At 44.6% G+C, this 14,459-nt stretch overlaps 1 protein-coding gene across 2 annotated transcripts in view; it reads right to left on the minus strand.

Annotated features, from left to right (window-relative positions):
- Nucleotides 1-14,024, minus strand: part of USP39 (ubiquitin specific peptidase 39) — a 29,545-nt gene extending 15,521 nt beyond the window's left edge. The window contains exons 1-5 of one of the 2 annotated variants that reach the window (XM_013987875.3): nucleotides 13,722-14,024; nucleotides 9,712-9,781; nucleotides 6,417-6,511; nucleotides 4,934-5,070; nucleotides 3,315-3,467 (exon numbers count right to left, since the gene is read on the minus strand). In XM_013987875.3, coding sequence (XP_013843329.1) covers nucleotides 3,315-3,467; nucleotides 4,934-5,070; nucleotides 6,417-6,511; nucleotides 9,712-9,781; nucleotides 13,722-13,989 — 723 coding nt within the window. In that variant the 5' untranslated portion in view covers nucleotides 13,990-14,024. Of the gene's footprint in view, nucleotides 1-2,830; nucleotides 3,468-4,933; nucleotides 5,071-6,416; nucleotides 6,512-9,711; nucleotides 9,782-13,721 lie in introns of both variants that reach the window. The other variant, XM_085018782.1, reaches the window with a different exon arrangement.
- Between the last annotated feature and the right edge of the window lie 435 nt (nucleotides 14,025-14,459).

Raw genomic sequence — 14,459 nt, forward strand, 5'->3', positions numbered from 1 at the left:
TACTCTCAAAAGGAAAAGAGTATGAATAAACTTTATCTTAATTCTCAGTTATCCATGATGTGGAGAGAGGTTGCTTTCTGGCTTTAGCAACAATACAAATAGTAGGTGGCCCTGGGGAAAAATTATTCTCCCTGCTGATGGAGTACTTGGTACATTCAATTCCATTTTAGTGGCAACATCATCACAGAAAATTTGTTCAGGAGTTCCCATCGTGGCTCAGAGGAAATGGATCTGACCAGTATCCATGAGACGCAGGTTCGATCTCTGGCCTCCCTCGGTGGGTTAAGGATCTGGCGGCGTTGCCGTGAGCGGTGGTGTAGGTCACAGGCTCGGCTCGGATCTGATGTTGCTGTGGCTATGGCATAGGCCAGTGGCTACAGCTCCGATTCGACCCCTAGCCTGGGAACTTCCATATGTCGAGGGTGCGGCCATCTAAAAAAAAAAAAAAAAAAAGGAATGCTCATCTACTTATCTGTGTAAATAAAGAGAACTTCCTAAGGGGACTAAGACCCATCACAAGCCAAAAACTCTAACTGCTCTGAACATGTTCCAATCCTATCTGGCTACCCTGTACCAGCCTTCACAAAGCCATGAGGGGCTGCAGGAGGAACAGTGGGTAAAGTCTCTCCACCTAAGAATTTGACCTTTCCAGGAATCAGGCATGACACCAATGACAAACCGAAACTCATAGATACACTATTTTCACTCAATTCTTTATGCAAAAATACCATAAACAAAGTTTAAAGGCCAAATAAGAACTAGAACCAAGAATGTGCAATAAATGCAAGAGAAAAAGTTCAGTAGGGGAGTTCCCGTCGTGGCACAGTGCTTAACGAATCCAACTAGGAACCATGAGGTTTCGGGTTTGATCCCTGCCCCTTGCTCAGTGGGTTAAGGATCCAGCATTGCCGTGAGCTGTGGTGTAGGTTGCAGACATGGCTCGGATCCCGAGTTGCTGTGGCTCTGGCATAGGCTGGCAGCTACAGCTCCGATTAGACCCCTAGCCTGGGAACCTCCATATGCCGCAGGAGCAGCCCAAGAAATGGCAAAAAGACAAAAAAAAAAAAAAAAAAAAGAAAAGAAAAAGAAAAAGTTCAGTAAAATGGACCATGAATAGAAAAATGAGCAGGCCCAACAACTCATGAAAAAAAATGTAAGAATCAACTTTAGATGTGAACTTTTTTCCCTAAACAGAAATTTATTTCTCACAGCTCTGGAGACGGAAACATCTAAATCATGGTGCTGGCAGATTTGTTGTCTTGTAAAGGTCTTTTTCCTGTTTTGCAGATGGTCTTTTTTTTTTTTAATTTTTATTACAGATGATTTACAGTGTTGTGTCAATTTCTGCTGCACAGCATAGTGATCTAGTCACATGTATTTATACATTCTTTTTCTCACACTATCTTCCATCATGTTCTATTCCAGGAGACTGGATATAGCTCCCCATGCTATACAGTAGGACCTCATTGCTTATCCATTCTAAATAGTTTGCATCTAGAAGTGAATTTTTTTTTTCTTTTTGGTCTTTTTAGGGCCACACCCATGGCATATGGAGGTTCCCAGGCTAGGGGTCAAATTGGAGCTGTAGCCCCTGGCCTATACCACAGCCATAGCCACAGCCATACCAGATTCGAGCCACATCTGCAACTTATGCCACAGCTCATGGCAACACCAGATCCCTGACCCACTAAGTGAAGCCAGGGATCGAAACTGCATCCTCACGGATACTAGTCAGATTCGTTTCCACTGAACCACGATGGGAAGTCCTCATTTTATACTTTCTGTATCTGTCTTCCCACCAATAAGCTTGTTTATAGTTGTTGTGGTGGGGTTTTTAGTTTTTGTATTTCTTTAGGGCCTCACCCATAGCACATGGAGGTTCCCAGGCTAGGGGTCAAATTGGAGCTGTAGCCGCCGGCGTACACCACAGCCACAGCAACTGCCCAAGACAGACACAGGGCCAGATCTGAGCCACTTCTGCAACCTACACCACAGCTCACGACAACCCGGATCCTTAACCCACTGAGCAAGGCCAGGGATCGAACCTGCAACCACATGGTTCCTAGTCGGATTCGTTTCTGCTGCGCCACAATGGGAACTCCTATTTTTTGTTTTTTGTTTTTTTGGCCACGCATGCAATATGTGGAAGTTCCTGGCCCAGAGATCAAACCACCACCACAGCAGTGACCCAAGCTGCTTCAGTGACAATGCTACATCCTTAAACTGTTGCATGACAAAAAAAGTCCATGTTAACAGGGTTTTTTAATTTACTTTTTATTTTTTTAGGGCTGCACCTGTGGCATATGGGTTGAATCGGAGCTACAGTTGCCAGCCTATACCACAGCCACAGTAACATCAGATCTGGGCCACATCTGCAAACTACACCGCAGCTCATGGCAATGCCAGATCCTTTAACCCACTGAGCAAGGCCAGGGATTAAACCTGTATCTTCATGGATACTAGTCGGGTTCTTAACCCACTGAGCCACAACGGGAATTCCTCCATTTAAATCAAAATTTTCTGAGTGAGGTAGAATGACTGTTAATTTTCTTACTCATACTTACCAATGACTTCTAATTTTTCTACAATGTGTACATATTACCCATGTAATTTCTTTCTTTCTTTTTTTTTTTCTCTTTTGCCTTTTCTAGGGCTGCTCCCGAGGCATATGGAGGTTCCCAGGCTAGGGGTCCAATAGGAGCTACAGCTGCTGGCCTACATCAGAGCCACAGCAACGTGGGATCTGAGCCATGTCTGCAACCTATACCACAGCTCACGGCAACGCCAGATCCTTAACCCACTGAGCAAGGCCAGGGATCGAACCTGCAACCTCATGGTTTCTAGTTGAATTCGTTAGCCACTGAGCCACAACAGGAACTCCACCCATGTAATTTCTTAAAAAGAAAAACTTAATTGCAAACAGGACAAATTTGGCTTTCTGCCTTCCCCATTTTGGGGCTTAAGCAAAGGGGCAGGACAGAGACATCAGAAAGCTGACATAATGAATATCTGCACTGCTACATTAAAAAAAAAGCATTATCTACTGTATGTGTTTCTTATTGGTACTACAGGCCACATGCAGATTCTATTCCTCATTCCCTACAAGCTCCAGAGGCTGGAACAGGCCCACCATTTGGCAGCAGCAGAACATCCGTGTCTGCCTGGGGCAGAATGAACATGCCAAGTAGAGTCTCAGCAAGACTTGGGATCTGAGGACAACCTGGCCGCATTCTCCCTGAAGGCAGGTGTTTCTTGGCCAACCTTCACAGTGCTCCCAGGTTTCCCCCTCCCTCAGGAGCCCACCTCCATCCTACCTGAAGGACAGCGTTGGCATAGTCGTTGGCCTTTATGTTATTCAGGCCCACGATACCTGGCAGGTAAGTGGTGCCATCATATGCCCGGGAAAACTTGACTTGCTTCTCCAAGTTAGCAATCTGCTGCTTTGTGAAAGTGGGCTTCAACACATACTGTAAAGCAAAAGAAAAGGCTCAGTCATTTGAGAGCTGTCTACAGAGCTCACAAGATATACCCAGAATAGCAATTTCTGCCAAAAACAAAAACAGTTGGTCATGAATGTCTCACCACCCACCCAGCGGGCTCCCAACAGAAGGTCTAAGGGCTGAGGTAACATGGGACAGGCCCGCTCCACATCACTCATCTAGACAGCGATCTCTGTGTTTAACCCCAAATCACTGAATCCCAGGCCCTTCCTCAGATCCCAGGACAAATGACAGTCACAAGCTGCAGGACACTCAAGTCTGCAGGTGGCAAGAGTCTACATTCTGAGTGGGACCTTACAGTGAGCCAGACCATGTCCACCCCCGATGCGCAGGAGCAAAAGCATCGTGTCGCCTCCCCTCCCCACAGGACTGAAATCTCGTGACTCCCTGTGGCTGGAAGGGCAGGATCAGAACCTTCCCAGTCCTAGAACTATGAGGGTCATCACGTCACAGGCTGCAGAGAGGTCACAACTAACTCACTTTGAAAGCTTGAATTCTTTTCAGTTTCTCTCTCTTTAAGTACTGTTCATAACCACCTTAACCTCAATTTTAGCAGATGTATACGCAGTTCCCATTGTGGCGCAGTGGTAACAAACCCAACCAAGTATCCATGAGGATGCAGGTTCGATCCCTGGCCTCACTCAGTGGGTTAAGGATCCGGCACTGATGCAAGCTGTGGTGGAGGTTGAAGACTTGGCTCTGGCTGTGGAGTAGGTGGCAGCTGCAGCTCTGATTCGACCCCAGCCTGGGAACTTCCATGTGCCACAAGTGTGGCCCTAAAAAAAAAAAAAATGACAGAAAGAAATACATGTATAAATCTTATGAAAGCGGCATAACTAGTGTTTCAAACACTGAACACCAAGCTTCCGTAATAAATATTCAACTCTATTGAATATGCAACTCTTGCTGAAAAGGGAAAAGGAGAACAATAATCAACAGGTCCAACAGTAACCAGAGCCAAAGAAGACTTTCCATGTTCCCCACTTAAGTACATTTGTGACCTGTGACTCTTGGCACAGGTCACAAACTGGAGCCCACAGAGAGGACAAGCTGACCATTCTGGCTACATCGTGTCAAAAATAGCTGGGAGTCGGTATACATCTTGGTGTCCACCGTCCTACACCAGGCCCTATCCACATCCTGACTCCAAAGTATGGGAGAGAAATTTATTTCACAAAAATGCTTTCACTCCAGTTAGCAAGTAGCCATACTTCTTCACTCCTGACTAAAAGCAGAAATGATAGCCTGGCTGAGACCACGCACAAATATGAATCGAGACCTCCTTACTTAGTTTCCCTGGTTCCTCCCAAAGAAAAAGCCTCTCAAAGCCCAAAGGACTGACTCTTCCCTGACTTCAGATGGGGCAGATTCCCAGGATCCCTGGGGTGGCTCCCAGGAGAACTAGATCCAAACCAACCCTCTTGAACACACACCGTGATATCCTCCAGCGAGGAATCAATGATCTCATAGTTGTCCGGGAGGCAGTAAAACTTGAGGGTGTGGAGGTTGAGGAAGACATGGTGACTAAACTGGACGCTGTGAATGTAGGCGTGAGACTTCAAACCCCGACCTATGGGGAAGGATGAAAGGCTGTGAGAAGGGCGGACTCCGGAAGAGCAAGGAGCAGTGTGGCTTTCATTACTCTGTACCACAACACTTAATATCAACACAAGTACTTTGCCATCCATGAAATGACTCTTCCACATGCACTCCTCTTAACACGAAAGTTGGCAAGAAAGAATAACACGTTGCTTTAGTCCACAGACAGCATAAGACATAGAGGCACTCATTTCATATATGTGAACTGAAAAATAGTTTGTGTATGTATACACATAGTGTGTGTGTATATATGGTATATGAGCTGGTTTCACTAGGAACATCTATGCACATATTATATACACTAGTGTATGTACCTACATATACAGATTTGCACATACACACATATGCATATCCTGTGACGGTCTACCATCACTTAGTCCTGATTTTCCAACTGCTTATATTCAGGACAATCCTGTACCAACTATCTTTGTTCATGTTACCACTCTCTTCTAGAATATCTTACCTTGAACCTGTTCAAACTCTGCATGTCCTGCCAGTACAAGTTCCACTCCACCTCCTCTATGAACTCGACACACAAACACTCCAGCTAACACTGATCTTTGCATATTTCAACTCCTACTGTCCTTATTTATACTCAGTGCCACACAGTCCAGCAGTAATCTTTAAAATCTTAAGAGTTTGCCAATTATTTTGTGTGTTAACCATGACTATTTGTAAGATCCTTATAAGAGCAAGGAATGTGTAGTTCATGTTTCTTCTGAATCTTCCACTATACTGTGCACAGAGCATTTGCTTAGTCTAAATGAACTGAAATAATAAATTCCCAGGGGGAAAAAAAAAACAAAACAGAATGAAAAAATTGGAAGTTCCTGTTGTGGTACAACAGAAACAAATCCAACTAGTATCCATGAGGACACAGGTTGGATGCCTGGCCTTGCTCAGTGGGTCGAGGATCCGGCATTAACTGCGCTGTGGCGTCACAGGTTCAGATCACGCGTTCCTGTGGCTGTGGTGTAGGCTGGCAGCTGCAGCTTATTCGACCCCTGGCCTGGGAACTTCCATATGCTGCAGGTGTGGCCCCAAAAAAGACAAAAAAAATCCCAGTTTCTCGGATTACCTACATAGTCTCTCACATGGCTAGTTCTTTCTCTCCTTCATATGTATTCAGGTTCTGACCAATCAGAGAACCTCCTGTGGATTTTCTAAGAGTATTCCAATTTCCTGGGAACAAAGATGGGGGTTATTAGACCTGATTCCTAATAGCAGCTTACTTTCTTTCAAAAAACGACTCTCTGCAATAGACCTGTGGTTAGCACTGAAGATTCAGCAAGTCTGTAATGCAAAACATCTATTTACCTTGAAAGTACTTGCCACACACCAGACAGGCATAGGCATTGATATGTGACAGAGAGATGGAACACAGTTTTTCAAAGTCAAAGTCCAGCACACTCCTAAGAGAACCAAAATAAAACAGAAACAATTAATAGGGATGGATGCCTAGGCAAGCACCGAGTGAAGCAGCATTGGCTCCGTGTTCCCACGTAGCATCCTTCAGAGAATGGCTCAACAACCACATACAAATCATGGGAAACATGAACTCTTCATTACCTAGACATTTAATACAGTACCTCCACCCACCAAGCCCCAAAGTAGTGTAAAGGTATCTCCATCAGAGTTTCCACTGTGGCACAGTGAGTTAAGAATCTGACTGCAAGAGTTCCCATTATGGTTCAGCGGGTTAAGAACCCAAGTAGGAATTCCCATCTTGGCTCAGTGGTTAAAACGAATCCGACTAGGAACCATGAGGTTGCAGGTTCGATCCCTGGCCTTGCTCAGTGGGTTAAGGATCCAGCATTGCCGTGAACTGTGGTGTAGGCCGCAGATGCAGCTCGGATCTGGCATTGCTGTGGCTGTGGTGTAGGTTGACGGCTACAGCTCCAATTAGACCCCTAGCCTGAGAACCTCCATATGCCATAGGTGCATCCCGAAAAAGACAAGAGACAAAAAAAAAAAAAAAAAAAAAAGAACCCAACTAGTATCCATGATGATTCCTGGCCTTTCTCATTGAGCTAAAGATCTGGCATTGCTACAAGTTATGGCATAGTTTGCAAACGTGGCTCAGATCTGGCACTGCTGTGGCATAAGCCAGCAGCTGCAGCTCTGATTCAACCCCTCACCTGGGAACATCCATATACCACAAGTGCAGCCCTAAAAAAAAAAAAAGAAAAGAAAAAAAGAATCCAACTGCAGCAGCTCGAGTAGCTGCTGCAGAGGTACAGGTTTAATCCCTGGCCGGGTGCAGTGGACTAAAAGGATCAAGCTTTGTCCCAACTGCAGTTTAGATTCAATCTCTGGCCCAGGAACTTCCCATATAGCCATTAATTTTTTTTTAAGTTTTTAATTTAAAAAAAGAGATATCTTTATCAATGACCCTCTTTCTTTTTAGTATTCACAACCAGATGAGAATCTTCTATTACCTTCTCTGGAAGGAAAGCTACAAGTAGGACTAAAGTAACACAGTGCCAACAGCATTTCAAATGAAAAGACTGGGCATAAAATGACATAAAAAGAGCAAATAAACCCATTCATAAAAGAAAAATTTATTAAGAAGGCCATAAAAATAAGTGAGAAGTCTGAAGAATTTTAGGGAAATACCCAAAAACAGATCTATCTCCTCAAGTCATGGTATATGAACACTAGACAAGTGACAAAAAAAAAATTATTAGAAAAAAGAATGTATATATGTATGTGTGACTGGATCACCTTGCTGTACAGTAGAAAATTGACAGAACACTGTAAACCAGCTATAATGGAAAAAATAAAAATTATTAGTAAAAAAAACAATTTACCTCTACTGAATCCACAGGTGGCAAAGGGATTCCTTCTCAAGTATTAACTCTAATTAATCAGTAATGGTCCTAGGACAGCTGCACTGTCCATTAAAGGTGACACGAGGCACACATGGCTACTGGAGTTTAAATGTAAATTAATTAAAATTAAATAAAATTTAAAATTCACGGGAGTTCCCCTGTGGCACAGCAGGTTAAGGATCTAGGGCTGTCACTGCAGGGGCTCGGGTGGCTGCTCTGGTGAAGGTTCAATTCCTGGCCTGGGAACGTCCACGTGCTGCATGTGAAGGGTGCAGCCAATAAAAAATTTTATAGAATTTTTAAATTCAATTACTCAAGCCAACATTTCAAGTGGTTAGTAGCCACAGGTGCCTTGTGCCTACCACAATGAACAGCCCTAAAGAGCCACTCCATTGGTGCAAAAAAAAAGTCTATTAGACAGAGTTACCCGAAAGCATGTATGAAAAATCATCCTAAGATGCATCTGGGATCAAAAAATATCAGGATGAGGCAACCACCTCTGCTTTAGGACATTTTTTTTTTCTCTGCTGAATCCCAAGCACCTAGCGTAATACCTAGCACAGAGCGGGTGTTCAATAAATATTTAAATTTGCTATTGTCATTGACACAGTGTATCCCTTTACTTCCTCATACAAATTCAAAATGAACTACAAGTTCTCTGTGCATGTGCCCACCCTGAAAAAACATGCCCTCTGACACTTTCAACTGAAGGGCAAGAGTTCCCACTATGATGCAATGGGATCAGCAGCTTCCTAAAAGCAATGAGACACAGGTTCGCTCCCTGGCCAGGCACAGTGGGTTATGGATCCAGTGTTACCACAGCTGTGGCTTAGGTGGCAACTTAGATCTGATCCCTGGCTGAGAGGCAGCCAATAATGAAAAAAAAAATTTTTTTTTTTTTTTTTTTTTGTCTTTTCTAGGGCTGCTTCCCGCGGCATATGGAGGTTCCCAGGCTAGGGGTCGAATTGGAGCTGTAGCCACCGGCCTACGCTAGAGCCACAGCAACACAGGATCTGAGCCACATCTGCGACCTACACCACAGCTCACGGCAATGCCGGATCCTTAACCCACTGAGCAAGGCCAGGGATCGAACCTGCAACCTCATGGTTCCTAGTTGGATTTGTTAACCACTGCACCATGACGGGAACTCCATGGAAAAAAAATTTTTTAATAAATACATAAATAAACTGAAGGGCAAAGATTAAAAAACATGGCAAGAAGTAGAATTTTCTGGGCAGAGAGCCTTTTTTTTTGGCCACACTCATGGGATGTGGAAGTTCCTGGGCCAGGGACTGAACCCATGCCACCCCTGTAACCAGAGCCACAGCACTGACAACGCTGGATTCTTAACCTGCTGAGTGAAAATGGAACTCCCAGAAAGCTTTAAAAGAGATAAAGTTTTTTTTTTGTCTTTTTGCTATTTCTTGGGCCGCTCCTGCGGCATATGGAGGTTCCCAGGCTAGGGGTCCAATCAGAGCTGTAGCCACCGGCCTACACCAGAGCCACAGCAACTCGGGATCCGAGCCGCGTCTGCAACCTACACCACAGCTCACGGCAACGCCGGATCCTTAACCCACTGAGCAAGGGCAGGGACTGAACCCGCAACCTCATGGTTCCTAGTCGGATTCGTTAACCACTGCGCCACGACGGGAACTCCTCCTAAAAGAGATAAAGTTTTTGAACATATTGCTCAACATACAGCCCAAAGAACTTTCTGCAGATTCCACTGTTCTTTTGCTGCCCTCTGCATCCCTGTGCTAGTGCATCCCTGTGCTACAGACCTGTTAATGGTATCCAGGTATGGGCAGTGGCGGCTCCTCTGGTCCTCAGAATCCAAGCGGCCATTCTTTGCTGAAAGGAAAATCATCAACAGCTTTGAAAATGGGAAAGCCATACTCAGGACCAACTACCAATAGAAACAAACACAGTGATAGGGAAAACTAATCAGGACGAGCTCCTGTATGGGTAGCCTGACAATACCCAGAAAAGCCACAAACTGAGAGAATACACTTGAAACACACATAACCAACAAAGGAATTGCTTGCAATTATTTAAAGAAAGCCAGTGAACAGATTTTTTAAAAAGACAACCAAACAGAAAATGAGGAAGACTTCCCACAAACATATGAAAAGATGCTCAGTCTCACCAATGATCAAGAAAATGCAAATCTCCTTGCACAACAATATACTTTCCTATCTACCAGAGAGGAAAAAAATAAATTAGGAAATTTAAAGTGTTGATGAGTATATGGAGCAGTGAGAATGCTCAGGGACTACTGGTGCGAGTGTAAACTGTTACAACCTCTTAGAAAATAGTACAAGGTCAAAGCTGAAATAGACCCTTTGACCCAGCAATCTCTCTTCTACCTTACATAACCTAGAGAAAATTTTCACACGTGTACCAGGAATGCTTTACTAAAGATTTTTATAGCAGCAATATTTGAAAGAGACCAAATTAGAAACAACTCAAATGTCTACCACATATGAAATGGAGAAATACATTTTGGTTAGTATATCATCAACAGAACAAATACTATGTTGCCATGAGACTGAAGCGCTACCTACTGTGTGAAAGAACGAGGCACCTAAAACTCTGTTGTCATGAACATCTACCCCAATGAACCTCACAATATAGCTAGCCAAAAAGAGCAAATCCGAAGACTACATACAGTATGATTTCATGTATAACAAACACAAAATAAAATAAAGTTTTACTTGGGAATGCATATACAAAGTAAAACTATAAATAATAAAGTAAAAAAAGTAGAAACGATCAGAAAAAACTCAGAACAGTGATTGCCTAAGCAAGCAAGGAAGGCAGGTAACAACTGGGAAAGGCCAAGGGAACTTCCAAGGTACTGCTTAAGTACCACTTCTTACACTAAACAGTGTCAGGAGGCAATTCTCCATGGGTCTCTTGAGTTTCCACCAATACTGTGACCAGAGGCACTGAATGCCTCCAGACTATCTTGTCAAGGATGTTTGGGAGTTCCGTGGTGCAGTGGGTTAATGATCCGGCTTGTCTCTGTGGAGGCACCGGTTCAATCCCTGGCAGTGGGTTAGGGACCTGACCGGAGCATAGGTCACAGCTCCAGCCTGGATTCAATCCCTAGCCCGAGAACTTCCATATTCCACAGGGGATGGGTGGGGAAAGGATGTTTATATAGTGAATCGCCTTGGGAAACAGATGGTATCTCCCTACAGAGCAAAGGGGAGGCAAGCACACAGCGCATTACAGAAGATTCAAGTTCTCTAAATTCAGAGTTCCTGTCCTGTGTGTATGGCTTTTCACCAAGCTGCACTATGGGAACTGACTTAGGAGAGTGATGACAATGCTATATCCTAGCCACTGTCATTGCTGTAATAAACTGTCTCAGGACCAACAGTCCCATGTATTTCCAACAGCATCCATGACACTGTGACAGGCTAATTTGGTAGTCTGCAAACAGGGTAAAATCTCAGACCATTCACGATTCTTTTGACAAGTGGTAGGTTTAAGGATATACACCCACACTCTTCTAGACCTGCACATTATGTTTAGTCTATCTTAGTGTTCATGATCTATTTCATGATAAAAATTAAAGGGAAAAAAAAAAAAAGACAAGATAGTAACCACAACTGGGATCCTAGTATGTCCCAGAGAAAACAACCTCCTTACAACTATGCGAAATATCTAAGAAACCATTTATCTTCCAAAGGAAGGTAAACCTGAGGCTGACAGAATATTTAACTAAGGGAAATCAGAGAATATCCTGAAATTGTTAACTAGATTTTTCAAAGAACATTTATCAAGCACTTCCCATGAGCATAATAAAATCTAGACCCTGTACATAATACAAAATTCGTCAAACACAGAACTTTAAGCAAGAAATTTAAGAGTTAATATAAGACTAAAAATAGAATTACCATTTTGATCCAGCAATCCCACTCCTGGGCACCAATCCAGGGAAAACCATGACTCGAAAAGATACATGTACTCCAATGTTCACTACAGCACTATATACAATAGCCAAGACATGGAAACAATCTAAATGTCCATTGACAGAGGAGTGGATAAAAAAGATGTGGTACAGGAATTCCCGTCATGGCTCAGTGGTTAACGAATCCAACTAGGAACCATGAGGTTGCGGGTTCCCTGGCCTTGCTCAGTGGGTTAAGGAGCCGGCATTGCCGTAAGCTGTGGCGTAGCTTGCAGACACGGCTCGGATCCCATGTTGCTGTGGTTCCGGCACAGGCCGGCAGCTACAGCTCCGATTAGATCACCTAGCCTGGAAACCTCCATATGCCACGGGAGTGGCCCTAAAAAAAAAAAAAAAAAAAAAAAAAGATGTGGTACATATACACAATGGAATATTACTCAGCCATTAAAAGGAAAGAAATAATGGCATTTGTAGCAACATGGATGGACCTAGAAATCATCATGCAAAGTGAAGTCAGTCTCAGTGAGGCACCAACATCATATGCTATCACATGTGGACTCTAAAAAAAGGACACAATGAACTTCTTTGCAGAACAGATACTGACTCACAGACTTTGAAAAACTTATGGTTTCCAAATGAGACAGGTTGGGGGTTTGGGATGGAAATGCTATAAAATTGGGTTGTGATCATCACTGTATAACTATAAATATAATAAAATTCATCGAGTAATAAAAAAAGAAAAAAAGTTAATATAAAAGTATAACCCTTGGAGTTCCCATCGTAGTTCAGTGGTTAACGGATCCGACTAGGAACCATGAGGTGGCAGGTTCAATCCCTGGCCTTGCTCAGTGGGTTAACAATCCGGCGTTGCCGTGAGCTGTGGTGTAGCTTGCAGACGCAGCTCAGATCCCAGTTGCTGTGGCTCTGGCATAGGCCGGCAGCTACAGCTCCGATTAGACCCCTAGCCTAGGAACCTCCACATGCCGTGGAAGCGGCCCTAGGAAGGAAAAAAGACCAAAAAAAAAAAGTATAAGCCTTGCAGAACAGACTTGTGGTTACCAAGGGGGAGGGGGAGGGAAGTGGGTGGTTGGGGAGCTTGGGGTTAATAGACACAAACTATTGCCTTTGGAATGGATTAGCAATGAAATCCTGCTGTGTAGCACTGGGAACTATGTCTAGTCACTTATGGAGCATGATAATGTGTGAAAATAGAATGTGTACATGTATGTGTAACTGGGTCGCCATGCTGTACAGCAAAAAAAAGAATTGTATTTGGGAAATAACTATTTAAAAAAATAATTATTTTTTTTTAAAAAAGAGTATAGGAGAAGCAGAATGAGTCCAGCAGAAGGAAGCAGAGGGCACAGTCATGGAGGGGATTGACACACTTGCTGGCTTGTTAAGCCTCTCAAAAGTGATGGGTTCAAAGACTACTTCCATTAACTTACAGAGGAACAGACACATGAAACCCACTTTCCCAAATTACTGTCTCAGAGGCAGGACTAGACTCCAGATCTCCCGGCTGCTATAGCCTCAGATAACAGAGCACTGTGGCCCAAGTGCACAACTTTCAGGCTCTGCACTCAAATTACAGCAGAACTCACTCCTGAGGTGTTTGTAATAACTGAAAGAGGTTAACACCTGTAAAACAACTAACACAGAGCCTGGCCTGTTAGGCATCTAATAAACTAAAGCTGCTGTTCACTGTTGTTGGAAATACTATAACTACTTTTATTATTAAGACTAGTACTACCCTTATTAAAACGCAGTCGAGTCAGGTGGCATGTGTAATGTGACCGCTTTGTGGGGAAGGAAGATTGTAAAGAGAAAAAGAAGAACGCCAGAGTGGAGCCCGCGCCCGGCCCCGCGCACCTCGCACCTCCCGCTCAGGCTCCGAGTCCTCGTCGACATCGCGCTCCCGCTTCACTCTCACGGCTGGGATTACTGGAGCCGGGGCCTCGCGCGCGCTCGCCGGCTCAACCTCCCGCTTCACGCGCACCGGGCTGCTCCGGGAGCTCGGCGCCTCGGTTTCCCGCTCCCGATCTCGCTCCCGCTTGACGCGAGCCGAGCTGCTCCGCGACTCGGACTCGCGCTTCCCGCGGGTCGAACCACGAGACTCCCGTTTGGACCGGCCGGACATCGCCACTACCGGCCCAGTTGCCCGGCGCAGACTCCGAGCGAGACGGAGCGCGGGGCAAGCAGCCAATCAGAAACGGCGCTGTTTACAGACTCTACGACTCGCCGATAGGGACAAATTACGCCGCAAAGAAGTACTGCGCCTCTTGTGAGTTTGGGGGGTGCTGTGGCCCTCCCAGAGACAGACGGGGGCCGGGGGCCGGAGAGCTACGGCCACTTTACCCATGATTTCTCTAAAAAAGACAAGAACTTTTTACTAGCTGCGGAATTTCCGGAAGCTGTCATTGGGCCCCAGGCTTCTTCAAGATACTTTGTGCCCTGCAACCAGAATTGGAAGGTCGTCTCCAGTTTCCGTGTCTCAGAGACTGACACCGAACCAGGATACAGTGGAGCGACCCCGAGGCTCTAATTCCACATTTAGAGGATTGTTTTTGGTATCACAGGAAAATGCAAACGACGATGAGATGAGGGAGA

Source organism: Sus scrofa, chromosome 3, assembly GCF_054392235.1.
Source record: "Sus scrofa isolate SSC_HxYL_T2T_F1_AM1 chromosome 3, Sscrofa_HxYL_maternal_Yorkshire_Landrace_v2.0, whole genome shotgun sequence".
In the NCBI taxonomy this organism is placed as follows: Eukaryota; Metazoa; Chordata; class Mammalia; order Artiodactyla; family Suidae; genus Sus; species Sus scrofa.